The sequence below is a fragment of the Psammomys obesus genome, unplaced genomic scaffold (assembly GCF_907164565.1).
Source record: "Psammomys obesus unplaced genomic scaffold, mPsaObe1.curated_primary_1811, whole genome shotgun sequence".
NCBI lineage: Eukaryota > Metazoa > Chordata > Mammalia > Rodentia > Muridae > Psammomys > Psammomys obesus.
In genome coordinates, this window is record NW_026596073.1 from 902,357 (window position 1) to 929,994 (window position 27,638).

Sequence of the window (27,638 nt, forward strand, 5' to 3'; positions counted from 1 at the left end):
CTCTCCACAGTCTGGGCTTTATTAACACGTCACATCCCATTACTGTACTCTGGCTCTGATGACAAGAGGCCCAGGCCCTTGAAAGATGTAAGTACGTTCCTTACTGCAGATAGGAGTTTTATGTATTTAAAACTAGCTTCCTCTATAATTAGTCCCTTCCTTTTTTTTTTTTTTTTGATTTTTCACACAGATAATGACAAGTCTGTACCTGTTAGCTCCCTGTGAACAAAGTTCAATCAATGTCCTTGACATCTACTCTAAATCTGGGAACTGAAAATCATGCTCATGAACTATAGAAATGATCCCTGAAAGCTCACTACTGCAAACAGCCTCTGAATGAATCTACCCAGCAGGATATTGAAGGAGATGCTGAGTCTCATAGCTAAATCTTGGGCAGAGTGCAGGGAACCTTTTGGAAGAAGTGAAAGACAGAAAGACCTGGAAGGGGCAGGAGCTCCATGAGGAGACCATGAGAGCCAAAAAAATTCTGGGTCCAGGGGCCCCTGCAGAGACCAATGCTTTAACCAAGGACGATGCATGGAGAGGACCTAGACCCCCTGCTCAGATGTAACCCATAGGCAGCTCAGTCTCAATGTGCAGTCCCTAGAAAGAGGAGCATGGGCTGTCTCTGACATGGACTCAGTGTCTGACTCTTTGACCTTCTCCCCCTAATGGGAACGGGCAGCCTTGCCAGGCCACAGAGGAAGATGATGCAGCCAGTCCTGATGAGACCTGATAGGGTGGAATCAGATAGTAGGGGAGTAGGACCTCCCCTATCAATGGACTAGGGGAGATAAATGGGGGGGGGGGGCGGCTAGGAGAAGATGAGGTAGGGAGATACAGCCAGGATACAAAGTGAATAAACTGTAATGAATTTTTTAAAAATCATTCTTACAACTACAATGACATGCAAAGAATCCTTAGGGGAAAGACGATTAAACATTAAATTCTCTGGCTTGAAAAAGGAAAATAAAAATGACTTTTAGTTCTGAGTAGAAAGGCAAGTAGTTCCTGTTAGGCCACAGAGGAGAGCTTTGCAGCCAGTCCTGAGGATACCTGATAAAACAGGATCAGATGAATGGGGAGGAGGTCCCCCCATCAGTGGACTTGGCAAAGGGCACGGTGGAGAGGAGGGAGGGAGGGAGGGACTGGGAGGGAATGAGGGATCAGGGACACGGCTGGGGTACATAGTTAATAAAATGTAACTGATAAGAAAAAAATAAAATACGAAAAAAAAATTCTCAAGAAAAAAAAAAAAAGAAATGGTCATGCACTCTTTCTGGAACTGGGGTTTGCTATTTCAAAGGCTGAGTTCCAGTTATAGGGGGAAAGAATTCTGGAATATACACCTCTTATATGAGAATTGGTCAGGCATCCTCAGTGCTCTTTGCTTCCAATCTGCTTTAGTGCATTTTGTTTGTTTTATTTTTCCTGGATAATCAAACCAGGACCTTGTGCAAGCAAGGCAAATGCTCTCTCACTGACTTGCAACCTGAGACTGATTTCTTGAGACAGTCTCATTATGTAACAGGGGATGGTCATAAATTCATAATCTTCCTGTTTCTGACTCTCAAGTGTGTTTTTAAATCAGGCATCCGCAAACATGCTAAGTTTCAAGTTAGTTGCTCTTTTTTTTTCTTTGAAGCTGATTTGTCTGCTTGCTTTTATAAACAGCTCAGTTCATTATTTTTATGTAATTGAAAAGAAATTTTTCACAAGAACAATCATCTTCCATGTATTCAGTCAACCCCTTAATATTTATCAACAGCTGATCATATTTTCTATTTATTTATTTCTGTTAGAACACTGAACATGTTACCTTTCCAGCGTTGATTTCCTCACACATTACTGTGTCCAGATATTTGCATGTAACTGATACCCCATTGTGTTAAGGAGAAGGAAGTCTTATTCTTTACTCTCACATTGCATAAGTCCAGGAAAAAAAAAACCCAGTCAGTCACTTCTATAGTCTCAAATTCATGACAACATAGTCATTGCTTGGGACTCATCCCTAGTAATTGGATGTCAGGTGCAGAAAATGGCTCCTTTGTCTCATTCTTTGAATTGTTATTATTATTCTCCTGAAGACATTATGTAATGAAATATGTGATTTAAGTCAGGTTCCAGGTTTAAGTTAGGGACCAGATTTTTCTAAAAGTTTCCATGTAATCATGTCATTATTCTCATCATAAAGAGAATAGAACTTCTCGGCACATTGATTGGCATCATTTGCACATACAACGTTCACAACTGTTTTAAGAGCATGTTCTCTACTGAGGCCTTTAAATATGAAATGTGTCCTAAACAGCAGAGTGTGTGGAATTACTGGTCGTCTTGACCTTATACTCTTCAGGCGGATCATAGACTTCAGTGCTGTGAAGGAGAACGATGGAAAGCAGTGGGCTTAGAAATATTCTTCATAGGTGGAAGAGGCAGGGAGGTGACGGAAAGGACATAACCAGAGCAGTATTGCAAGGTGAGGCATGGGAATGTAGGAAGAACGAGGTCAGAGTTAGAATTACACAGCTGTACAAGCAGTGATAGGAAAAACGTGAAACGATCAAACTTAAGTTTTAATAGGATCCTCTACTTCACATTGCAATGTTTATTAGTGAACCAGTCAGGAGTGAGGCATTTTTTTCCATTAATTATTATTATTTATTGTAATTTATTCAATAAAAGAAGCATTCTAATATTTAAAAATACTTTTCTATAACTCATACTGTTCGCTTCCTAAAATAACAGAATGTTGTCATCATCTCTTCCTCATTTACTGGATGAATAAAAACATTGCTAATAAAATTATGTGTACTTCTTTCCATGTAGTGTCATCCAGATTACACTTGGCTATAATCCTCTCATTACTGGGTAGGATGTGACAAGTATAACAATTTAGTTCTTTCGAGGACTACTCTAAACTTACTCACACACACTCCATGCTAAGTCTGTCACTCTGTATCCTCTTAGCATGCTATACTTTTCCTACTTGTTATTCAAAGCCAGCTCAGCTGTTGCAAAACCAGCACCATTCTCTCCGTTGTTATCAAGCAAAACGGTGATTAATAAACAAACCTGTTGAGCGTGAGGACGGGCATCCACAAGTTTAAGCTGCTATCTGTGTGTTGTATACATCTGGATGCCCTTGTGCATTTGCTGCGTCTGACAAGGAATTTTTTGGAATCCAGATAAATATTTCTACTTACCTCACTGAGCACCAGTCTCAGCTTGTAGCATGTGCGCAGACAGAATAGTTGGACAGTTGATACCTCATGCCACTTCTATAAATACATCTGTCAGAGTACGACTAACTTACTGAAAACAGACTCTCAGTGCGCTGTCACCGGGAAGCCCAAGGGAATTGGATGATGGAATAGAAAGCTACATTTGAGAATGCTTGTGCTTTCTACTGTATTCAGAGCATCCGTGTCTCTGTACACATATCCAGCACTTGAATAGCTTATATGCAGAAGCTGCCCTTGCTGTCTCCTCAGCTCAAACAGCAGTTAACTTATGTGTCTTTTAGGTTGCTATAATTTCAGTTCTTTCTTTGCCTTTTAGTAGGTTTCCATGTATTTTATAGCAGCTATTGAAAAACACAAAATTTCTTGTGTCCAAAGGCATCCTCTCAAGTGTTTTAATATGTGATTCTTCAATACTAAGTAACTCTTTGTAATGGGAAATCACCACATACTTTGTGAGCTCATATACATTATCCATAATATATTTGTTAACATGAAAAAATACATAAAAATAAATAATTATTAAACTATGTTTTTATCAATTTTATATGAATGTATGCGTATAGAAGTACAGAGAATATATTTCTCACTATATCTCCAGATGGATACATAATAGTTTGAGATTGCATACAAATATATTCTATTACTTCAGTAATAAATCATCTTAAGCTGATTTTGAACACCAGTGTCAATCCTAAATTCTTAGGGATCAATGAAGTCAGACATAGTGTATAAAGATTAAAGTTATCAGAAAGAAGCACTTACTTTCACTAATGTTCTTGCCTTTCATTAATAAATAGTAGTGATTAAAATCTCTGTTGAATTATATATTTCACATTGCTTCCTAGAGAAGGAAAGCAACTTATATTGGTGTCGTTTCAAATGCGGCATGTGTTTTAAGCTGTTCTTGAGAAATCAAAAGATCAGAGTGTCAGAATAGCGGCAGGAACATGTGTTGGAGCTTGGGAGCTTACAGGATTTCAGCATAGTTCAGTCATTTACAGTAGAAACCGTAGATCATAAATGGCAGGGTTGGCTTTACAGTGTTTTGTTTTTGCTTTAAGAGCATGCAATGTCTCCTGTGTTCCCCAAGCCCCAGAGCTCCTAGCTTTTCTTCTTGGCTTCATGTAAACTTTACTTCTATTCACTTTATCTTACTATACATTCATTTTTAAGCAATATATGTTGTATTTAAAATATTTATCAACAAAATCTTGAGGCATAGGTGTTTATATAGTTTAAGAATTAAATCCATTAGTTTCATTCATTAGTTTTAGAAGGCACCACCTTCTAAAATTGAATGTTGGCTCAGACATCATGCTTAAAGTAAACATCACGAGAATGCAGCTAGAACCACCAGATGTAGTTTGTCTCAACATACAGGCTTTGTCTCTGCTACTAAGAAAGTAAGGGTTGGGAGAAGGGCAGAGAGAAGAGTAGAGAGAAGAGTAATTATACATTCTGCAATCTAAAAGATATTGGCTGACAACACAGTTTAGCTTAGTTGATTAACAGCGTTCAAATCTTTGTGAATCAATGTTGGAGAAAATTATTTTTAAATGTTAACATTTCACTCAGTGAAATCAAAAGGGAATTTCCACATATGACTCAAAGGAATAAGGAATTCTACCTTTAATAACCCCTCGTTAAATACTTGCAAGGTCTTGCTGGTGGTTTATAAACAACCACAGGCATATTCTCCCATTTTACTTAACTGGTGATCTTTGCTGTACTTCAGGCATGAACTTCTTGAAGAAGCACGTAGAAAAGGATTACCATTTGCCCAGTGGGATGGACCCACCGTGGTTGCGTGGCTGGAGGTAAGTCATTGCTGATTTGTTTGTTCAGAGACAGGTAAAGGATGATTTCTGAAATCATGGCTTCCCTGTGTCCTACAACTTCCCATACCAGAACCACATGTATCTTTATAGACTTGTGAGCATTGAGTTACCACTTCATCATTCCAGTTTATTCAGAGCTAGGTAAATAGCCAGTGAGGAAAATGTAAAGCTTATTTTGCTTTAAAACTATTCACTTACATAGGTAGTCAAAAAATATGCTTCTTTATGGACTGACTGAAATAAAACCGTGTTTCGCTTTTGTTATATTAGTTCAAAGCATTTAATTACTGAAGTTACCTCTTCCAAACCTATCTTTAAAGTTACAAGTGTTAAAAAAGAAATGAAAAAGGCCTCAGGTACTACAGAAAGAGTTCAAGAGATAACACCTAAACAATGACAGGGATTTCTTGTTTGGATGCCATTCCAATACAATCATCTATGTTTTGACAGAGAGTTAGTTGCTATTTTGGTAAGGGATGAACAAATCCTTCAGATATAAAAAAAAAAAAAAAAAAGCAGATCTCCTGACACTGAAGTGCTGATAAATGACAGCCAATGAAGTCAGAGCTAATTAAACCTATCCTGGGAGCAGAAATTGCTTCTAATGCATTTCCTAATGTGACACAAATCACAAAATGGAACAAATAAGATGAACAAGCATGCTGAGCCCATGAATAGGAGCCCATAACATTTAGCTTCTTTCCCTCCTCCTTGTGTGCACAGTCTGTAAAGGATGTGGCATGGGAAAGAGTCTACCGTTTCTCACAAAAATTTGTCCACATCAAAACTCCTGAATGCCTAATCACAGGTACCACTTGTAACAATGAATAGGTAACATTTGTGTAATGTTACACAAATGTAACATTTGTGTAAGAGTGGAAATTCAAATATCTTATAAGACAGATAGAAAATCTCTGCGGACCCTTGAATGTATATAGATGCTGAATTATCTTAAAGAGTTTAAGTATGTACCAAGATGAATGGTCCATCATCTGTCATCCCCAGTGTCTTTGTCAATATAAGGCTAATCCCAATGTGCCTCCTCTTCTGAAACACAGCTTGGACTGTACAATCGCTATATTACATCTTTCTGTCCTGTGTTTGGTTTCAGCCACATCCCAAGCCACATTGATTCAGACTTGGAATTTTTTTTCTTGTCTCTAACCATTATGAACATATCATGAGTTGTTGGATAGAAAGAACAGTGATCCATTCCTGTGAAACAAATTATTCCTAAACATGAATATATTATCTCACTAGTTTTATGGGTCAGATGTAAGTACTTGAGTGGAGAAATTTGTTTAGCTAAAGTTCATGTTTTCTTTAAAATCACAAGGCTAGCAATAGTAGACCTATCTCAATCCATAGCAGAGAAACTGTCTCTGCTCTCAGAATTCAAAAGAATAATTATATTATTCTTTTATAGGAATATTCCTATAATATTCATTAAAGGCTGTTCAAGCCACTTACCCAATGGATCTTATAGATAGCTGTTCTTGTCATTATACATAAAGAGAAATTTGGTGCCTGTCCAGTTTAGCTCTAAAACCAGAATGTCTTAATTTCAAATCCATTACTACCTAATTGTTGTTTGGATCATATTCTCAATGTCTTTGTATGTTTATCTCCCTAGTCAAAATATTATAGCATTCATCACATGGAGTTGTAGACAACAAATAAATTTGGATGGATGAACATCTGGAGGATGTAAAAGACACTAAATTGATGTGTTAGTTTCCTGCTGGTGTGAAAAATACATAACAAAAGCAGCTAAAGGAAGGAAGGATTTATTTTGGATAACATTTTGATGGTACATGTCTGTTATAGAATGGAAGGCAGGGATGACAAAACTGACTTAAGTATGACGGCAGGACTGTGAATCAGTGGTCCAATGCAGCGTCAATAAGGAGCAGAAAAAGATAACGCTGACGTTCACCTTGCTTCCTGGTTTGTTTGCATTCTGAAACTGCCATCAGAGGGTTGTTCTATCCACATTCAGCATTGTCGTTTTTCCTCAGTTATGGCTTGTCCAGTTATATTCTAAAAGTTCTTCACAGGCATTCTCAGAGGTGTGTTTCAGAGGTGATTCTAAAATCTAAAATTAAGTTGCAATAAACACATTATTCTAACCTTTGTATTTTTTTTTTCCAACACAACAGCTCTGGCTGGGAATGCCTGCTTGGTACGTGGCAGCATGCAGAGCCAATGTGAAAAGTGGTGCCATCATGTCGGCTTTATCGGACACGGAAATCCAAAGAGAGATTGGCATCAGCAACCCTCTGCACCGCTTAAAGCTCAGACTAGCGATCCAGGAGATGGTTTCCCTCACAAGCCCCTCGGCTCCTCCTACGTCGCGCACTGTGAGTCAATGTGCGCCCTCCCCCCTTCCCCTTATGCTGACCGCAAAGCACCCTAAGCTCACAGAGCAAAATGTGACAGCTCACATTTCAATGTCAGCATGAGTTATTTAAAGAGGTGCGGCTTGCTCTTCATTAACCTTGCTGCTACCTGTAATTGCTCTTCAATGGAGGCGCTCTGGTTCCTATCAGACTTGAAAGCTGCAACCAAGATGACTTTGGCGCTAGCATTTAGATGACAGTAGATTTCCCTTCCAAGTTAAAAGATCTCAAATCTTGCTATTTCTCAGAATCTCCTTTTCTTTTCATGGAAACCCGGCATCTTCTTGGGGTTATCCTGAAGCATCAGAGGTTTCTAAAGATGCACTCTTTAATTTATTACTTATAGAAAAATTTCATGCTCAAAAATTGTAAGTTCCAAAAATACAAATTGAAATCCTCTACTTCAAAACATGCCTCCCAATTTTAATCCCAGTTATATTTGTATCCATAACATAGCATTAAAAACAAATACACTAAAAAAACAAAACAAAACAGGCATTCATAATGGCAAATACAATCATCACGAAATAGTCTCAAGTGATCTTTTACTCCACTATGGAGTAACTTTTTTCCTGATAAATATATCTCTAGTGTTATCTAGATTTCTCCACCCCACAACACAACAAAATGTGAGAGCATACAATAAAAAATAGTGGAGAAAATTGGTATTGCTTTATTGCAGCTTTCAAGCAATGTATTCAATGAAGCAAAACTTATTGAAGCAATGACTTCAATGCATTCTTAAGATGGCCTTAAGTAATCATAAAGAATTTGATTTGAGTTTATCATACTTACACCACTTTCTCCCAGATTCTAAAGACAGGGACTTATGGTAAGGTTTCAAGGAGTTGTATATTGCTTGTTTAATTACCTTTCAGTTAATTGCTCTGTACTTTTTAACATATATATATATATATATATATATATATATATATATATATGTAATTTCTACTTACAATGTTATTTAAAATACATAAAAATGTACTCTGCCAATGTATTCCAGATAAAAAGGTAACTTAGAATATACTTACGCTAATATCTGAAGTTATTAAAATAGTTATTACTCTAAGCCAAATTCAGATCAGAGAACTTTCCTGAGTATTTACAACTGAGATAAAAAGCATTGTGACTAGTTCATAGAGTTGTCTTCTCCAAAAACTAAACACAGTAAGAAACATATTATACACTCAAGTCCAAATTTCAGGTTTGAAAAGTAGGGTAAGCAATCTTACTTGTTTCAGTTGCAAAAGCAAATACCTTTTATAGTAGAAAATATTTTATTAAAGCACATTTACCTGCACACACAAAAAGATGTTTACCCTGAAGCAAGATAAATTACAGATTAAAGATAAAACTACATTATTTTGTTTAAAAAACAGACATAAAAATGGAGAATTATTATGATACTAAGATGCTATCTTTACTCGGCCTTAAAGGGGTTTTTGCTGCTGCTGCTGCTGCTCCTAGAACATTCTTCTCACTCCCAGGGTCACAAGACCTCCTCAACATACCGCTCATTTATTGATCTATGTGTGTGGCATCTCTAAAAATCTTTAGTTTAGGGAGGGGACTTCAATCAGGATATATAATGAATAAATTGTAAAATAAAATAAAAAACAAAAGCAAAGAAAGGAGAGAATTCCCAAAGGAATAGTCCATTGTAGAAAAAAAAATTAATTAATTCTGTGATTTTTCTGCCATAGTATGGGTGTGACTCTGGGGCAAAGTCCTTTGCATACACAAGACAAACATATCATAATGGTGTGTTACCCTTCTGCTACTGACAAAAACAAGTAAAAGGAGAAAGAATTTACGTTGTCTTACAGAGAGACACAGTAGAGCGTGGTGGGAAGGCATGGCAGCGGCAGGGAACCATGGAGGCAGGAAGCAGCAGCAGGCCACAAGGCCTGGCCACAGTGACTCAGTTGTCCGAGGAGGCTCTCCTTCCCAAGGTTTTGCAGCCTTTCCTACACTTGGTCCACCTTTGGAAACAAAGTTTTCAAGCGCTTGAACCCACAGAATGTATTTCATCTTCAAACCACAACAAACGGTTAACAAGACACAGCTAAAGAATAAGGAAATGAGTGTTTTTGGAATTTGAGAGTATTGATGAGGCTGAGAAATACCTTATGCTATATCAATATAATCTCGAAATAATGTTTCAGTTCTTTTTCCTCTCCAAGAATATGAGAGAGGACAATTTATTGAATTAAAAACCACCAGGTAAAGCTTATGCTGTTTTCCAAATAGTCTACAAGGCTTTCAGTTTCTCTGTGACATTCATTACTGTTTTGAAGGATGTTGATGAATAAAAAAATGTGCAAATGAAATTCTCTTGATAAACAGCTAGTATATTGGGTTATCATGTTAGAAGCCAGTTTGTCATTTTTTAAAAACTTGATCTGATGGTCATATTATTTAAGAATGTGAAGGTTTACAGGTTTAGTTTTTATGTACATTGGCATTTGACTACATGCATGTCTTTGTGAGGGTGTCGGATCCCCTGGAACAGAAGTTACAGATAGTTGTGAGCTGTCATGTGGGTGCTGGAAACCGAACCTAAGTCCTCTGGAAGAGCAGCCAGTGCTCTTAACCTCTGAGCCATCTCTCCAGCCCATAGAATGTGAAGTTTTGCCATGGAACTTTTTTTAAGAGCCAAAGAATTATTACAAAAATGAGTATCACTGCCTGTCTCTGTTCAGTTATTCCCTTGAATAGAAGAAACAGGCTCCCAGCTGTAGGCTCATGACACATGCGCAGATCAGGATCAATGTGAAGTGTGCGATGGTACTGACTGACAGAGGTGCCTCCTTTCTCTCTACCCCGGTTCCCTTCCATGGATGACGCTGTTTCCTGTGGGCTCCTCACTAGCCTTCAGGAAATGTATGGGTGACCCATGAAGAAATGGAAAATCTTGCAGCTCCAGCAAAAACGGTTAGTTTTATAGTTATGTTAAACCTGAACAAAATGATTGTGCTGTCATAGATAGAGGGGGAGTAATAGATGAGGAATGTATTTAGCATAAACCGTAGAGATGGGGTGTGGTTATGTAGTTGCACAAAAAGATAACTGACGCTTTGGGAAAACCTTTACTCTAGCTTGCTTGTTTGACAATTTAAAATGAATCAGTGTTAGACTGCTATTGCTTTTCATCCTAAGAGTCTACGTGTTGTAAGATTCAAACAATAAGAAATAATTTAGTAAAATTTAGAACATTGGAAATTTTGGTAGTCAGTGCCTCCTAGGACTGGGCATAGTCAAAGGAATATATGTTACTAAATCATTCTTAATCTTGTAGAAAAGATTACATTGAATCTTCAGTTTCAGTGTGGGTATATACTTTCTTGGGCTCTGCCACCCACATATAGACCTCTAAGAAAAACATATCGAAGCGTTTCGTTCATTTGGTTTTAAAATCAGTTTTAAATAACTTTGAGGACTCCAGTCACCAGGTGTGAAAATGTGATGTTTTATAGAGTAATTTTTCATGAGAAGGAAAAAAGTTGGGAACACTATGTATTTTACATCTAGCAACTTCATTTTAAGGACTTTCACTTTAGTTCCCACTTAAATTTTTGATTATCTAGAACGCAATGCTGCAAAAGGCAACAATGTAAAGGCACATCCTAAGTTGAATTTTTTTTTTTACATACTTTCTTCTTTTTTGGTTGTTTTTGGGTTTGTTTACCCATAAACTGTGACAAAAAGATATGGTTTTCTTCACTTCATTAATTTCTATTATGTAAACTTTATGTATTCTATAATACATAACCATAAGTTTGTAATAAATTTAAATTTTTATATACATTTGAAAATGACAAATATAAGTTTTTTACAAAACTCATAAACTCCCGTGTGTTTTACGTATATTTAAATTAGAGTTAATTAAATTGTGTTGTGTTTTTTGTATCTGGGAGAGTGAATGGGGATAATACTATGCATGTCTGCTTATGTCATGATAATTAACATACTAAATTAAAGTCATGCTTCTCGTAGAATTTATTCCAGTATTCATTTGAAATTAATTTATGTTTGCCTGCTTTATTAATCACTTCCTGCTGCTAACCCAGAAAGAATCTGAGGAAGGAAGCTGGGCCCAGGTAGGAAACTCATATGCTTTAAGATGTAGTAAACTATTCAGATACAAATGAGGAAACAATTGTAGATCGTGATATTTGAAGTCATCACTTACCTTAGTAATGAGAATGCCATATATACTTAAATTAGTATTTTACCTAATATTATACGTGCATCTTTACATACCGTATTTTATAACTATGATGATTATCATTTCATAATTGGTATATATAAGAGGATAATTTTCTTTCTTCCTCAAGGATGGACCTACAACTTAAATTTATCTGAAATTCCTCTGTAGTATATGTAACCAAGATATGTATTCATTCACGTTGGATCACTGGGGAAATGTACAAAGACTTTTTTGGTGTTCCATTTGCTTTATGGTATCATGTGTCATGTTTGGGGGTTGGTGGGAAAACAAAAGGTGTTAGCAGAGCAAGTGTGAGACAGGTTCAGTCCCAATTATTAAACTGATTACAAGACACAGAAATGTATATTAAATAAGTTGTGTGCACCAAAAATAGTGCAAATCTTATTCAGTATTTCTTCACGGCGAGTAACCGGAAGAATAAATTTGAGAAAGTAAATAAAATTTGGTACCTTTATAAGAATCTTTATTTAAGCATTCTCTAGCAAAGGATTATAATTAATTTTGAAACTGAAACAAATTTCATAATTTAAAAAAAATGAACATTCATATTTTCCTATATTTACATATTATAATTAGAACTGTGAATTCATAGCACAAATAGGAACTAAGTAGATAACTCTAAAATTAATATCCTTTAAATAATTAATAATATACATCCTTTAAATTGACAGTCTCAAAAATGAATGATCCTTTTATAAAAATTGGGTTTGTAATGATATTGGATATGACAATTCTTTTACCTGTTTTGAATATTATGCGGCAAGATCAATGCTTACATCACACACAAAAAATATAAGAATTGGCTTATCTGTCTCAGTTTTCATCATGTCTTCTTTACAGACATAATCTAAATTGACTGATTTCTGGTTAAGGATTCTTCAGGGGAAATAATGAAATGCCAGATATATGCTCCTCTTGGAAACATAATGCTGGCTTAACTCTCAGCATGCTGTCTTTCACCCTCACTATTTTTTCTCTATTTGTTTATTGAGATTTCTGTATCACATCAGGCTTTGCTATAATACAGGGGCAATGACAATAGGACCATTGATAAGAAGGAAATTGCATAGTACTTTAAAAACAAAAATTCTACCAGTATAGAGATGGAATACTGTATATCTAGCTATATGCTTTTCATTAATAAAACACATATTTGCACAAAATTTATTTTCTTGAAATACAAATGAAGTTAATATTTTTGTATGTTCTAACAAATTATGCAGACTTTATTTTGTGCTAAATTAAATAAAATACATGTAGGTTAAATATTATCTCTTCTTTGTTGACACATGTATCATATTAATGAAATTCCAGTTACAATAATTGTTAATACTCTCCATTTACCATTTCATCCTATTGGTTAAAAAACTTGACTGCTATAAAACAATTCCAGTGTCCGGTCTTCCTACAGACGCTGGCTTATGGAGATATGAACCATGAGTGGATTGGAAATGAATGGCTCCCCAGCCTGGGGTTACCTCAGTACAGAAGTTACTTCATGGAATGCTTGGTTGATGCAAGGATGTTAGATCACCTCACAAAAAAGGATCTTCGTGTCCATTTAAAAATGGTGGATAGCTTCCATCGGTAGGTTTTCAGCAAAGAATGACAAAAGTGAAACCATAAACAATATGCAGCTAACAAACATTGAAAAAAAGGGCAGTAGAAATTAAATATTTAGTGTTCAAAAGGCATGTGTCGTCTACTTAGAACAAGTGTTCGGGCAGCACAGTGAGGGTTTTTCTAATGAGAGCTATGTTTTTCTTATATGCCTGAAATTTATGCAAAGGTCCATGTAAGAGTTATTCTCATAGTGCATAATTTTGTTTTTTCTTGATTGGATTTTTTTTTAATTTTTTAAATTTTTAAATTTTTTAAATATTAGTTACAGTTTATTAACCTTGTGTCCCAGCTGTATCCCCCTCCCTCATTCCCTGCCAAAGCCACCCTCCCTAACTCATCTCCTCCCTGCTCCTTTCAAGGTCCACTGATTGGGGAGGACCTCCTCCCCTTCATCTGACCCTTATTTATCAGGTATCTTCAGGCCTGGTTGCAAAGTCCTCCTCTGTGGCCTAGCAGTGCTGCTCCTCCCTTGGGGGACAAGAGGGAGTCAAAGAACCTGCCATTGAGTTCCTGTCAGAAATAGTCCCTGTTCCCCTTACTAGTGTACCCACAGGATACTGAGGTACCATGGGCTACATCCAAGCAGATGTTCTAGGTTATATCCATACATGGTCCTTGGCTGGAGAAACAGTCTCATGAAAGACCCCTGTTCCCAGATACATTTGGTCCTTGTGGAGCTCCTGGCCTCTCTAGGTCATATTAACTCTCCCTTCTTTCATATGATTCCTTGCACTCTGCTGAAGGTTTGGTGATGAGTCTTAGTATCTGCTTTGATACACTAAGAGATTTTTTTTTATTTTACATAAGAAAATTATTTATGGGGTAGAGAGATGGCTTTGTGATTAAAAACACTTGTTGCTCTTGCAGAAGACCCGGATTCAATTCCCAGCCCCTATGGTGGCTTACAACCATCAGTCAGTCCAGCTCAGGTGGTCTGATGCCCTTTTCTGACATCCCTGGGTATCAAGCATGTATATGATGCACACATATGCATGCAAGAAAAACATTCACACACAAAATAAAATGAAAAAAAATCTATGAACAAAAGAGAGGTTTTATGAAGAATAACTGAATATTCATAATTTCAGAATACAAAGCTATGTGACCGTAAACAATGTAACTTAAAGACATACTAGAAAAAATTAACTGAGAAGAAATTCTTCTATGAAGTACTTCTTCTACGAAGCACATATTCTTTGTGCTTTGGGCTTTTACATAACTGCTAACATTTTTTATTATTAGCATATTAGTTCTGAGAAACTTCTACCGAATGTTTTGTTTAAAAGCTGTGAATATATGGAAAGAAGGAACAAACCTCTTTTTTAATTTATCGTCTATCAGGTTTCAGAAGGCTTATAGTTATACTGCTTTGTATATCCTAGGTTGTAGCCTTGTGGCCTCTACTTTAGGTGGTAATAAAGGGTAAGACTGAGGTATGGATAGGTCTGTTTTTCTTTGGAGGCCTCCCATTCTCTTTGTGTGTCTCTGTGTATGATCCTTCTACAAGTCCACCCTCTTACTCTCTGTGATCTTCCAAATTATTTCTTCTTATAAGAAGTCTCTATGGGGGTTCCCTCGTAAGAGGAGCCGGGGAAGTCACTGGCATGAGCTAGGTTGCCTGCTCTTTGATGACTCCTCCTGGCGAAGTGGACTTACTAGGCCACAGAGAAAGAGGATCCAGACTGTCCTGATGAGACCTGATAGGCTAGGGTCAAGTAGCAGGGGAGGAGGACCTCCCCTATCAGTGGACTAGGATGGGAAGTCCACCCTTGTGGTAGGTGAGGGCAGCAGGAGATGAGGAAGGGGGCTAGAGCAGGGATACAAAGTGAATAAATTGTATTTAATGATGATGAAAAAAATGAAAAAGAAAAAGAATAGCTTAGGGCATACTTGATGATATTGTTTATGTTGTTTGCCTACTAAAGGTCTCATCCCCAGATATAGTAACATTTTGGGCTATGGGAGTCAAGGCTTCAATGTATGCATTTAGAGAGACATATGTCTATGTTCTTTTTTCTAAGGTTTCAGATGTTTATGTCACATTTGTTGCTATTAAAACATATATTGTAGAAATGCATCCAGTATTTATGTAAAGACTGTTTGGTTTCATGTCTGAAAATATATCTACTGCTAAACATTTGGGCAATGAACAGTAGTCAATGATCATCACTTTTGATCTTGGAAGCCCTTTTTTTCTATCATACTCTTCCTGTTTCTTTATTTCTAATATTAATCAATCTATCATTACTAAATAGAATTTTATTATTTCTTTTCTTTGGACATCTGTGAGGGTTTTTCTTTTTCATAACTTATGTTATGAGACCTTTTTATTTTTCTCTTTTCTAGGATCATCATTTTCCTATGTCCTATTTTTTATAAGAACATTACTCCCCAAACAATGAAAAAATAACATGTGTTTTTATTAATATCCCTTCCTCCTGTGAAAATTCCCCAAGAATACATCTCATCCATGAAACGCAAGCCCTGCTTTGGCATATCCGGATTTCTGATATACAACTGTATTTACTTCTTAATTCCTAGGCTGAATTTCAACTCTACATAGTGTGCCTCAATATCACCACACCTCTAAAAGTTCATCCATAGTACTTAAGTACTATAAATAATGTTCCTATCCCCCTAATAGCCCAACCTTTCTTGTATCCTAGCCATGTTAGTGCTGTGAAGTTTTCTTTTTCACAGAAGCCTTTTGCAGTCTCAGTAAATTCAGACTTGTTCTTTTTTACACACTTGTTTGTCTCTTATCTTGTTGGCTATTTGTTCTTATTTGGTGCTCTGCCTTACTACTTAATTTTATATATTTTTATCAACCAAAGAATCATTGAATTCCTACAAATTTATTTCTGTCTCTAAAGAGAGACATTAAGTTCTTTGTGAAGAAGTAAAATGTTAATTTGCTAAAATTTACTGCAAAAAAAGCCAAGTTTAAGACAGATGCACAACTGTCTGCATAACTATATATAATTTTGCATATGTATACATATGTATAATTAACAATGCATAATGATTTTCAAAATTATGAATATCAAATTCTTCAAATATTTTTTGAAACAGTTTATTCTTAGGATAATTTTATTCTTAGGATAACAACTATAGGATGTAATTATGAATGTAATTAATAAATATGCTTATATAGAAGTAATATAGAATTTACCAGAATTATTAACAGACCATTCTTCATCTGCTAATGCAATTTAATGTTTCTTCTCTTTTATGAAATTAGGACAAGTTTACAGTATGGAATTATGTGCTTGAAAAGATTGAATTATGATAGAAAAGAACTAGAGAGAAGACGAGAAGCAAGCCAACATGAAATCAAAGGTAACATCCTCTTTTAGTAAAGGATGTCCTTACTGTGGATATTTTTACATCTCAATTCTTAAACATAAGATGATGTATATGATGCAATCATCATCAGAAAGTTTTACACATTTTGTTTCAAGTATCATTGCTGTTTTGTCCCTAATTATAACACTGAAAAGAATATTGACATACCATAGGCTCAATCATTTTAGATATATACTCTTGAATTTTTAGAAGTAGATTTATTTCTCTGAACCTACTATTCTACCTATTTTAAAAAAAATGGCTCTTTAGACATTTTTGTCAATTTTTAAAGGTATGTTGTCATTACAATTCAGAAAACATGGTATGTTGTTTCTAGCTTAGTTCATCTTGGTTTGTATCATTTGAATTTAATTTCAGTGTTCAGAATTACTTTCATAAATAGTTATATAATAAATTTCAAAATATGTAGAAATTTTATAAATACTTTTCATCTAAAGTTCACCCGTGCATTCATAACTTCATTTCAGAATTGTGTTACGATGCAAGGCTAACTGCTGCAATCATTCTGTGTGCAAAGACAGTCAATGTCGCATATGCACTCAGAATGTACTATATCTAACAATTAACCATTCCATTATTCAGTTTTCAGTTACTGTAACAAAATATCCAAGGTAAGCTAACTTTCGAAAGGAACGATAAAGCTCCCAGTTTGCGAAGTTAAAAATCCACACAGCATGGCAGAGACTTTTGTAGGCATCTCCTTGTCCTCATAACCTCATGATGGCTAACAATGGGGGAAGCAAAGGGAGCTTATAAACATTTACATTGTCAGATAATATTCTGGATCTTACTGGACTTGGTCTTGTATAGCAACCCGCTTATGAGAATTAGTGGAAGGACCACAAGAGTTAGGTTATTTCCCTTGAAGGGAAGTACCCATGATTGACCTAATGACCTCTTATTAGTTTCCGCTTAAGGGTTCCATGCTAAGTTCAGTATATCATATCAAGCATACAACATAGGAAAGTTTGGGGATATATATCAAACTGTTATATCAAACTACCTGATTACCATAATATAGAGGTGAAAACATGATTTAAAAACCAATATGTTAGATTTTCATGTGTTAGAGACCATTAGATCTTATTGTTAATGAAAAACAAGTTATTGGATGTAACATATATGAAGCCTTTGTTTTTTAGTAAATAATGTCAATCTGCCTATATTTTGTTAAGTGTGAAAATGTTAATTTTGTCTAAATGTTTTTGAGGAAGGATTTAGATATTTTCCTATTATTATTATTATTATTATTTTATTATTTTATTAGTTTTTTTACAATTTACTCACTTTGTATCATGATTGTAGCCCCTCCCTCATCTCCTCCCGGTCCACCTCCCTCCTTCTTTCCCCTCCCTTCCCCTAGTGTATTAAAAGGAGGTAGTCCTCTTCCCCTATTATCTGACCCTAGCCAATCAAGTCTTATCAGGACTGCCTGGATCCTCTTCCTCCCTGGCCTGCTAAAGTCACCCAGCCAGGGAGAAGTGATCAAAGAGTAGGGAACTGAGTTCATGTCAGAGACTGCTACTGCTTCCCTATTAGGGGACTCACTTGGAGACTGAGCTCCCTATGAGCTACATCTGAGAAGGGAATCTAGATCCTCTCCATGAATGGTCCTTGGTTGATGCATCAGTCTCAGTTGAGCTCCCTGGGTCCAGATTTGTTGGCTTTGTCGGTCTCCTTGTGGAGCTCCTGTCCCCTCTGAGTCCTTCTATCTACCTTCTCCCATAAGACTCGCTGAGCTCTGATCAAAGTTTGGCTGTGGGTCTCTGCATCTGCTTCAATTTCCTGCTTGGTGAAGTTTTTCAGAAGATATCTGTGGTAGGCTCCCTTCCTTTTCCCTTTCTTCAATCAACTGCTTCTGGTTTGAAGCAAGGACGTTTTAAATCGCTCCAGCTCTGCATGAACTTCTCATCTTCCTTTTTCAGTCTTTTGAGGACTGGGGATAGCAGCCAGATACCAACATGCTTGGCTGCTAGAGTGCAGCGTTCTATGTCCTCATGTTTTCAAAGAGAATTTGATTTTTTCATGATAGGATATTTTTTATTTTATTTTTATTATTAGTTACATTTTATTAAGTCTGTATCCCAGCTGTATCCCACTCCCTCATTCCCTCCCAATCCCATCCTCCCTCCCTCATCTTCTCCCTGCCCCTTTCCAAGTCCACTGATTAGAGAGGACCTCCTCCTCTTTCATCTGATACTGTTTTATCAGGTATCTTCAGGCCTGGCTGCAAAGACCTCCTCTGTGGCCTAATAGGACTGCTCCTCCCTTAGGGGTCAGGAGGTCAAAGAGCCTGCCATTGATTTCCTGTCAGAAATAGTCCTTGTTCCCCTTACTTTGGGAAACTAATTGGTTACTGAGCTACCACGGGCTACATCCGAGCAGAGGTTCTGGGTTATATCCATACATGGTCCTTGGTTGAGTGTCAGTCTCAGAAAAGACCCTGTGCCCAGATGTATTTGGTCCTTGTGGAGCTCTTATCTTTTCCACATCATACTAACTCCCCTTCTTTCATATGATTCCCTGTACTCTGCCGAAGGTTTGGTTATGAATCTTAATATCTGCTTTGAAACACTGCTAGGTAGAGTCTTTCAGATGCCTTCTGCGGTAGACTCCTGTCATACGTTCAATGCACATCCCATTTGTCTTTCTAAGTGAGGATTGATCATCTTACCCTGTGTCCGCTTTCTTGATTATCTTCTTTAGGTGTATAGATTTCATTAGGTTTATCATATCTTTTAGGTCTATATAAGCGAGTATATTCCATGTTTGTCTTTCTCCTTCTGGGATACTTCACTCAGAATGATCTTTTCTAGTTCCCACCATGTGCCTGCAAATTTCATGATTTTCTCATTTTTGATTGCTGAGTAGTATTCCATTGTGTAAAAGTACCACAATTTCTGTATCCATTCCTTCGTTGATGGACGTCTGGATGTCTGTTTCCAGGTTCTGGCTATTACAAATAAAGCTGCTGCAAACACGGTTGAGCAAATGTCCTTGTTGTGTACTTGAGCAAATTTTGGTTATATATCTAGCAGTGGTATAGCTGGGTCTTGAAGAAGCACTATTCCTAATTGTCTGAGAAAGCGCCAGATTGACTTCCAAAGTGGTTGTACCAGTTTACATTCCCACCAGCAAGGAGGAGGGTTGGATTTAGATATTTTCTATGTTAGGGTTTCTATTGCTATGACAAAACACCATGACCAAAACCAAGTTGGATAGGAAAGCACTTATTTGACTTAGAATATTGATATCAATGTTCATATCGAAGGAAAACAGGACAGGTACTCAAACAGGACAGGAACCTGGAGATAGGAGCTGGTGCAGAGACCATGAAGGAGTGCTGCTTACTGACTTACTCTTCATGTCTTGCTTAGTCTGCTTTTTTATAGAACCCAGGACCACTGGTCCAGGTATAGTATGACTCAACAATGGGCCCAGCTCTCCCCCATCAATCAATAAGAAAATGCCTTCTAGGGCTGTCTACAACTTGATAATATGGAGACATTTTTAAATTGAGGTTATATCCTCTGAGATGAACTTAGTTTTATTGTCATAAAATATCCAGCACAGATATGAAAGTATTTATCAGTTACATTTCCATTTCCAATGACCCATGAATTGACACTTACAAGCATTTCATCATATTGAGTGGGTCTATGCTACATTAACCACTCAAAGTTGGTACAACTCCCTTTTCATCTTAATTTCCCTTGGGATCTTTTCTTTTTACATAAGAAATTGGCATCTTCCCATATTAAAGTTTAACACTGCTGTATTTTTATTTAAAATTACCTGTTTCAGGTTTTCTTATACTTATTTTTGTCAAGTTCAAAAAATTTATCTCTAGCAAATTTGAACATTATATTTATTACTTCTAGAAAGCAGAACCTAAATGCTAATGAAGATGAATATTTGAAAGTATTTTTCCATACATTGTTCATTAGTGAATAGATAAACACACTATTGATTCTTCTAAGACTTCATTTAGATGGCTACAAAGAAACAAGAATGTATTTCTCTGTTTGAAACAGTTTTTTTTTTAATTGTTTTTTTTTTTTTTTTTTTTTTTGGACCCCAGGAAATGGTAGGTTGTTTTAAGTGTATTATGAATTAAAATCCAAGAATTAATGGACTAAGGACAGACCCTAGGAAGAAATGTGTGCTTGACATAACAAAAGATGTTTTGTTTAATAAGGAGATTTTGTCTATGGGATCCCTCTTTTTAGTGTTCTTTCTGAAGTATTTTTCCCAGTTAGATTTCATTATGCTTGGTCACATTACAGGAAAGTTTTTACAATAGATCAATGTGAAAACAGGAGAATTACACATTTTGCCCAGTGGCAAATGTTCTATTATTATTTGGCAGTTGCTGCTTAGATGGGAGCCCTGAGAAAAAGTCATACTGATTCACGGTGTTACATACAAACAACCACATAGGATAAGTGGCTGTGAGCGGGATCATGAATAGCCCCTGTTTCCGACAATTGATCTGAGGGCATTTAGAGAAACAGTTCACAATTCTGCATGGACTTCTCTGTCATTATCAGAAATGCCAATTAACCTAGACCTTAGAAAATAGGTTTCTGATGTGAGGAATGTGTCAAGAATGTACTAACTTTTAATTCGTTGCTAAGAAACAGTTGACATTGCTCTCCAGCCTTTTGTTGTTTGGGTCAAGAGTATTCCTATTACGCATAAATTCTAGGGTATAATTTTGCTATGGAAGATATTTATAATATTATAATTGCCATGAGACTGTTCTGAATAAGAAAATTTATGATTAGAGTTGGTCTTAATGCCATAAATGTGTTATTTTCTTGATAGTCTTAACTACATGTCTGATGGAGATTTTGCATGAAATATATTTGCGGAAATGAGCTAGTATGTCTTAGATTACCAAACATGAACAACTGTGTTTGTCCACATTTACACCTACACATTGGGAGGCTGAAAACTGGACATTTCTTGTCATTTTTTGAAGAAAATCAGTCTAAAATTGACGCATTTAGTAAAATTAAGTGAACTAGTGGTGGATGTTCACACTTATCCAGAGCAGGTAATCCATAGTTAGGATTCTTCAAGCTCCCTAACACTAAAGCCAGAGTAAATACAGTTTTAAGAAAACAGAATCTCGAAGTTGAAGTGGAGAATAAATATTAGAATCACAAACTTAGAAGAAAAAAACTATGAAGATAAAAGAAGTTGCAGCATGGATACATATCTGAAGAGTGTATCGGGAAAATTATTATTATCCCCACAGGCAATCATGACTAGAGGGCTTAGATTATACACAGAGATACAACAAACAACAACTGAAACACTTCAATTACTGTAGTGGAGCAAAAGAATTTAAAAGATTTGAAGTAAATTATCTATATAACGGCCAAGATATAGAAGATATTTACATTCTTAGTAAGTCAAGTTTTTTTTTATTTGTGAGGTTTTTTTTAATTTTTTGTTAATTACACTTTATTCATTTTGTATCCCCCCATAAGCCCCTCCCTCCTCCCCTCCTGATCCCACCCTCTCTCCCCTTTCTGCATGCATGCCACTCCCCAAGTCCACTGATAGGGGAGGTTCTCCTCTCCTTTCTGATCTTAGTCTATCAGTTCTCATCAAAAGTGGCTGCATTGTCCTCTACTGTGGCCTGATAAGGCTGCTCCCACCTCAGGGGGAAGTGATCAACGAGGAGACCAATCAGATTATGTCAGAGGCAGTCCCTCTTCCCATTACTATATAACCCACTTGGACACTGAACTGCCATGGGCTACACCTGTGCAGGGGTTCCAGGTCATCTCCACACATAGTCCTTGGTTGGAGTATAATTTTCTGGGAAGTTCCCTGTGTTCAAATTATCTTGTTCTGTTGCTCTCCTTGTGGAGTTCCCGTCCCCTCCAGCTCTTACTATTTCCCACTTCTTATATAGAATTCCATTCACTCTGCCCATCAGTTGGCCATCAGGCTCAGCATCTTCTTTGACAGTCTATACTGCAGAAGCTTTCAGAGGCCCTCTGTGGCAGGTTCCAAGGTTGTTTCCTATTTTCTTTTTCTTCTGATGTCCATCCTCTTTACCTTTCAAGATGGGGATTGAACATTTTAGTTAGGGTCCTCTCTTTTGCTTAGTTTGTTTAGATATACAGATTTTAGTGGGTTTATTCTATATTGTATGTTTATATGAGTGAGTATATACCATGCATGTCTTTTTGCTTCTGGGACAACTCACTCAGGATGATCCTTTCCAGGTCCCACCATTTACCTGCAAATTTCATGATTTCCTTATTTTTCATTGCTGAGTAATACTCCATTGTATAGATGTACCACAGTTTCTGCATCCATTCTTCAGTTGAGGGGCATCTGGGTTGTTTCCAGCTTCTGGCTATTACAAATAAAGCTGCTACAAACATGGTTGAGCAAATGTCCTTTTTGTGTACTTGAGCCTCTTTTGGGTATATGCCTAGGAGTGGTAGGGCTGGAACTTGAGGAAGCACTATTCCTAGTTGTCTGAGAAAGCACCAGATTGATTTCCAGAGTGGTTGTACCAGTTTACATTCCCACCAGCAGTGGAGAAGGGTTCCCCTTTCTCCACAACCTCTCCAGCATGTGTTGTCCCTTGAGTTTTTCATCTTGGCCATTCTGATGGGTGTAAGGTGAAATCTCAGGGTTGTTTTGATTTGCATTTCCCTAATGGCTAATGAGGTTGAGCATTTCTGTAAGTGCTTCTCTGCCATTCGATATTCCTCTACAGAGAATTCTCTGTTTAGCTCTGTTCCCCATTTTTTAAGTGGATTACTTGGTTTGCTGCTTTTCAGCTTCTTTAGTTCTTTATATATACTGGATATAAGTCCTCTGTCAGATAAAGGGTTGGTGATGATTCTTTCCCAATCTGTAGGCAGTCGCTTTGTTTTGATGACGGTGTCCTTTGCTTTACAGAAGCTTTTCAATTTCATGAAGTCTCATTTATTGATTGTTGCTCTTAGAGCCTGTGCTGTTGGTGTTCTGTTCAGGAAGTTTTCTCCTGTACCAATGAGTTCTAGGGTATTCCCCACTTTTTTTCTAGCCAATTTAATGTGTCTGGTTTTATGTTGAGGTCTTTGATCCACTTGGACTTCAGTTTTGTGCAGGGTGATAAGTATGGATCTATTTTCATTTTTCTACATGTAGACATCCAGTTGGACCAGCACCATTTGTTGAAGATGCTATCTTTTTTCCATTGTATGGTTTTGGCATCTTTGTCAAAAATCAGGTGTCCGTAAGTGTGTGGGTTTATTTCTAGGTCTTCTGTTCGATTCCATTGATCCACCATTCTGTTTCTATGCCAGTACCATGCAGTTTTTATAACTGTTGCTCTATAGTACAGCTTGCGATCAAGGATGGAGATACCTCCAGAAGATCTTTTATTGTAGAGGATTGTTTTAACAATTCTCACTTTCTTGTTATTCCATACAAAGTTGAGAATTTTTCTTTCCAAGTCTGTAAAGAATCGTGTTGGCAATTTGATGGGAATTGCATTAAATCTGTAGATTGCTTTTGGTAAGATGGCCATTTTTACTATGTTAATCCTGCCAAGCCATGAGCATGGGAGATCTTTCCATCTTCTCATATCTTCCTCTAATTCTTTCTTCAGAGACTTGAATTTTTTTTCATACAAGTCTTTGACTTGCTTGGTTAGGGTTACACCAAGGTACTTTATGTCATTTGTGGCTATTGTGAATGGTGTTGTTTCTCTAATTTCTTTCTCAGCCCTTTTGTCTTTTGTATACAGGAGTGCTACTGATTTTTTTGAGTTAATTTTGTATCCGGCCACTTTGCTGAAGGTGTTTATCAGCTGTAGGAGTTCCCTGGTAGAGTTTTGGGGGTCACTCATGTATACTATCATATCATCTGCAAATAGTGATAATTTGAGTAAGTCAAGTTTTATTGTGACTTATGGCAGAATAATATAAACTAGAACTGTAATAAGGAGTTAGCATAAAATTTTTAAAATGTGTAATAAAAAGGTAAAGAAAAACTGAAAGCTAAGACAATTATAATGATGGTAGGTTTAAACTGAAATATCTGAGTAATAATATGAAATAGAGATATTCTAACTAACGTATTCAAACAGAATTAAAAAATAAAATTGACGTAGTGTATCTAGAGAACACACCATTATATGAAAACATTAGAAGTAATGGATATATATATATGCGTATATATACATAATGGATATATATTTATATATAAGCATAAATCAGTGCTACCATTACTGTAGAGAGAGACCCGTGGCTGAGGGTAATGCTCCTGTGTGAGACACTGGTATCATTTTGTTTAAATGTTATGCATGAGGAAGCACATGATGAGAACACGTAACTGAAATAAAACTTGTTAGTAAAAGTTTTTCAAAACATTAACTATATATATACATATATTTAATATAAATTTTACTGAGAAAGAAAACTATTTACAGAAATGCGGATTTCAGTTTGGCACTAGGAAACACTCAGATCTTTTTTCAAGTAGAGAATGTCTTTTACTTTTTCTTAATTTTTAATTCTTTAATTTTTCTTTGTACTGAGCATTATGGTCTACATATGATTATATAGTCTGTATGCATCATCCTGCTGATTCAGAATGAAAAGATATGATAGAATCAATGAAAATAATGTTTTTCCAGGTTTTGCCTTTAACAGGCACAGATGGCCTTTTTAATTTCTGAAGGTTTTATGTTTAGGAAGTAAATGTTTAAATATTTTGTACTTCATGAAAACTCCTTTTAAGTAAAGAAAAATCAACCTGTGTCAATGTATATTTCAGTTTTTCACTCGTAAATTGTTGGGGGAAAAATGGCTTAACAATACCGAAATGTCAATGTACTTTCTGTATTATGCTGCTGTTCTGTTTTCTGTGCAATTTCAGGAGGAAAACAGGCATCTAATCATATGTAATACTGAAGTAGTAGTTAAAAACCATTTCAAATGAAAATCAGCTTTAGAAGCATAATACTGAGGGGAAAGGAGAAGGACAGGCTATAGGATGGAGTGAGGGAAGGAGGGAGAGAGAGGAAGGAAAAAGAAAGGAAGGAGGAAGGATGGCTAGAGAGGAGGGGGACGGAAGGAGAGTTATCCCCATCTGGTGGCAAAAATCTCAACTTCAGCTAGATCCCAAGGTTCCGATTTAAAACTAGCAAGCAACGTTCAGAGTGTCCAGCATGATAGGAACGCTATCTTTTCAGTAATAATAAGCGTTCTAAAAGTGCCAACTAATAGCAAGATTGATTTCAGGGAGGCTGAGGATTAGAACAGCCTGTTCATGTAAGAGAAAGGATCCAGGAGCTCTAAGGAGCAGGGAGATCAGCATAACCGTGATTTGGCCAGAAGCCTGTGGCCCGTTTCAGCTAGAATCCATCTTCTTTTCCCTAGACGTTTTAGTGTGGAGCAATGATAGAGTTATTCGCTGGATACAGGCGATTGGACTTCGAGAATACGCAAATAACATCCTCGAGAGTGGAGTGCACGGCTCGCTTATAGCCCTGGACGAGAACTTCGACTACAGCAGCTTGGCCTTACTACTGCAGATTCCAACGCAGAGCACCCAGGCAAGGAGGCCCCTCTGTCCTGCTCTTCCCTAGGTCCTGGTCAACAACGAATGAAACCTTTGGAAAAATACAGGGCTGCAAATGTGGTTTTGTTTCTATTTGATATGTCTTAATTAGTACAGAAAAATATAATATAATATATATTATATATATATATATGTAAAAGAAGTAGTGTCATGTATATAAACGTGTATACTGAGCACAGTACTGTTTCAGTTCGATTAGGCATATGTAGCTCCTCAGACTTTTTCATTTCGTTATGGTAAAAACACTTAAAATAGCCAAGCATGATGGCACACACCATAATCCTTGTACTCAACAAAAAGAGGCAGGCAAATCTCGACTTTGAGGCAAGCCTGCTCTAGACAGTGAGTTCTGGGCCAGCCAGGGCTAGAGACAAAATCTGCCACAAAGAAATTAGAATAGTTCTTCTAGCTTCAGTAATGCAAAGTTTATATTGTTACCTGCAACTGCACTAACTCCCACCTTGTGCCTGCGGAGTAGCCTTCCTTTCAGTCCCTGTTCTCTCTACTTGGTTAAACACAATCCCATATCCAAATTCTGTAAGCTCGATTTGACCTTTACTTAAGATCATATGCACATGTCTCTGTGTCCCTGGCTTGTTCCTTTTAATATATTTGAGTTTTTTCTGACACTGGAATTTTAATTTTAAGGTGATGAGTTGACTCAAAAGTAAGGAGGCAGAAATTGGAGCTTATGGTGTAGTCCCCTACAATGCTTCCCCAATACATCATGACTAACTGCCTTCAGTCTCTGCCTCTCTGAGTGGCAGTCCTTCTCTTTGTCCTTTCAGTTATACTTACGTGTTAACTGAGTGTTAAAGTGACCTCTAAATGTCAGCAGAGTCAAAGTACCTCCAATCTGCTGTACATCCCATTAAAATAACATTATAATGTTATTTAATGCTAGAGTCCAGGAATCCTTAAATGTGTGAAGTTTAAACTGGACATGGTGCTGCATGCCTGTGAGTCCATCACTTTGGTGGCTGAGGCATGAGGATCACTTGTTCAAAGCCAGCCAGGGGTAGTGTTTTCCCAGCCTTTTGCTTTCAAAATAACACTTTATCCCAAAGAAACCAAACAAGCAATCAAGCACACAAACAAAAACACCAAAAATATTAAATTTCAAGTTTGTGAAGTACCTGTTAAGCATGATAAAAATCCAAATGTAAATCAACTTTATTTTGTGTTTAACATTTTAAAGTTTACATAAAATACTTAGTTGGAATAAAATAAGCATTTGAAATAAAAGCTTCAGACTGGAAAAAGAAGAAAGAAAGAAAGAAAGAAAGAAAGAAAGAAAGAAAGAAAGAAAGAAAGAAAGAAAGAAAGAAAGAAAGAA

The 27,638-nt window shown here is 36.6% G+C and overlaps 1 protein-coding gene across 7 annotated transcripts in view; it reads left to right on the forward strand.

Moving 5' to 3' along the window:
- Nucleotides 1-27,638, forward strand: part of Ppfia2 (PTPRF interacting protein alpha 2) — a 504,690-nt gene that overhangs the window by 467,243 nt on the left and 9,809 nt on the right. For 4 of the 7 annotated variants that reach the window (XM_055625946.1, XM_055625948.1, XM_055625951.1 and 1 more), the window contains 7 exons: nt 4,978-5,059; nt 7,240-7,440; nt 10,351-10,413; nt 11,550-11,579; nt 13,104-13,297; nt 16,575-16,672; nt 26,101-26,276. In XM_055625946.1, coding sequence (XP_055481921.1) covers nt 4,978-5,059; nt 7,240-7,440; nt 10,351-10,413; nt 11,550-11,579; nt 13,104-13,297; nt 16,575-16,672; nt 26,101-26,276 — 844 coding nt within the window. The remainder of the gene's footprint in view (nt 1-4,977; nt 5,060-7,239; nt 7,441-10,350; nt 10,414-11,549; nt 11,580-13,103; nt 13,298-16,574; nt 16,673-26,100; nt 26,277-27,638) is intronic. The other 3 variants (XM_055625947.1, XM_055625950.1, XM_055625953.1) reach the window with 1 other exon arrangement.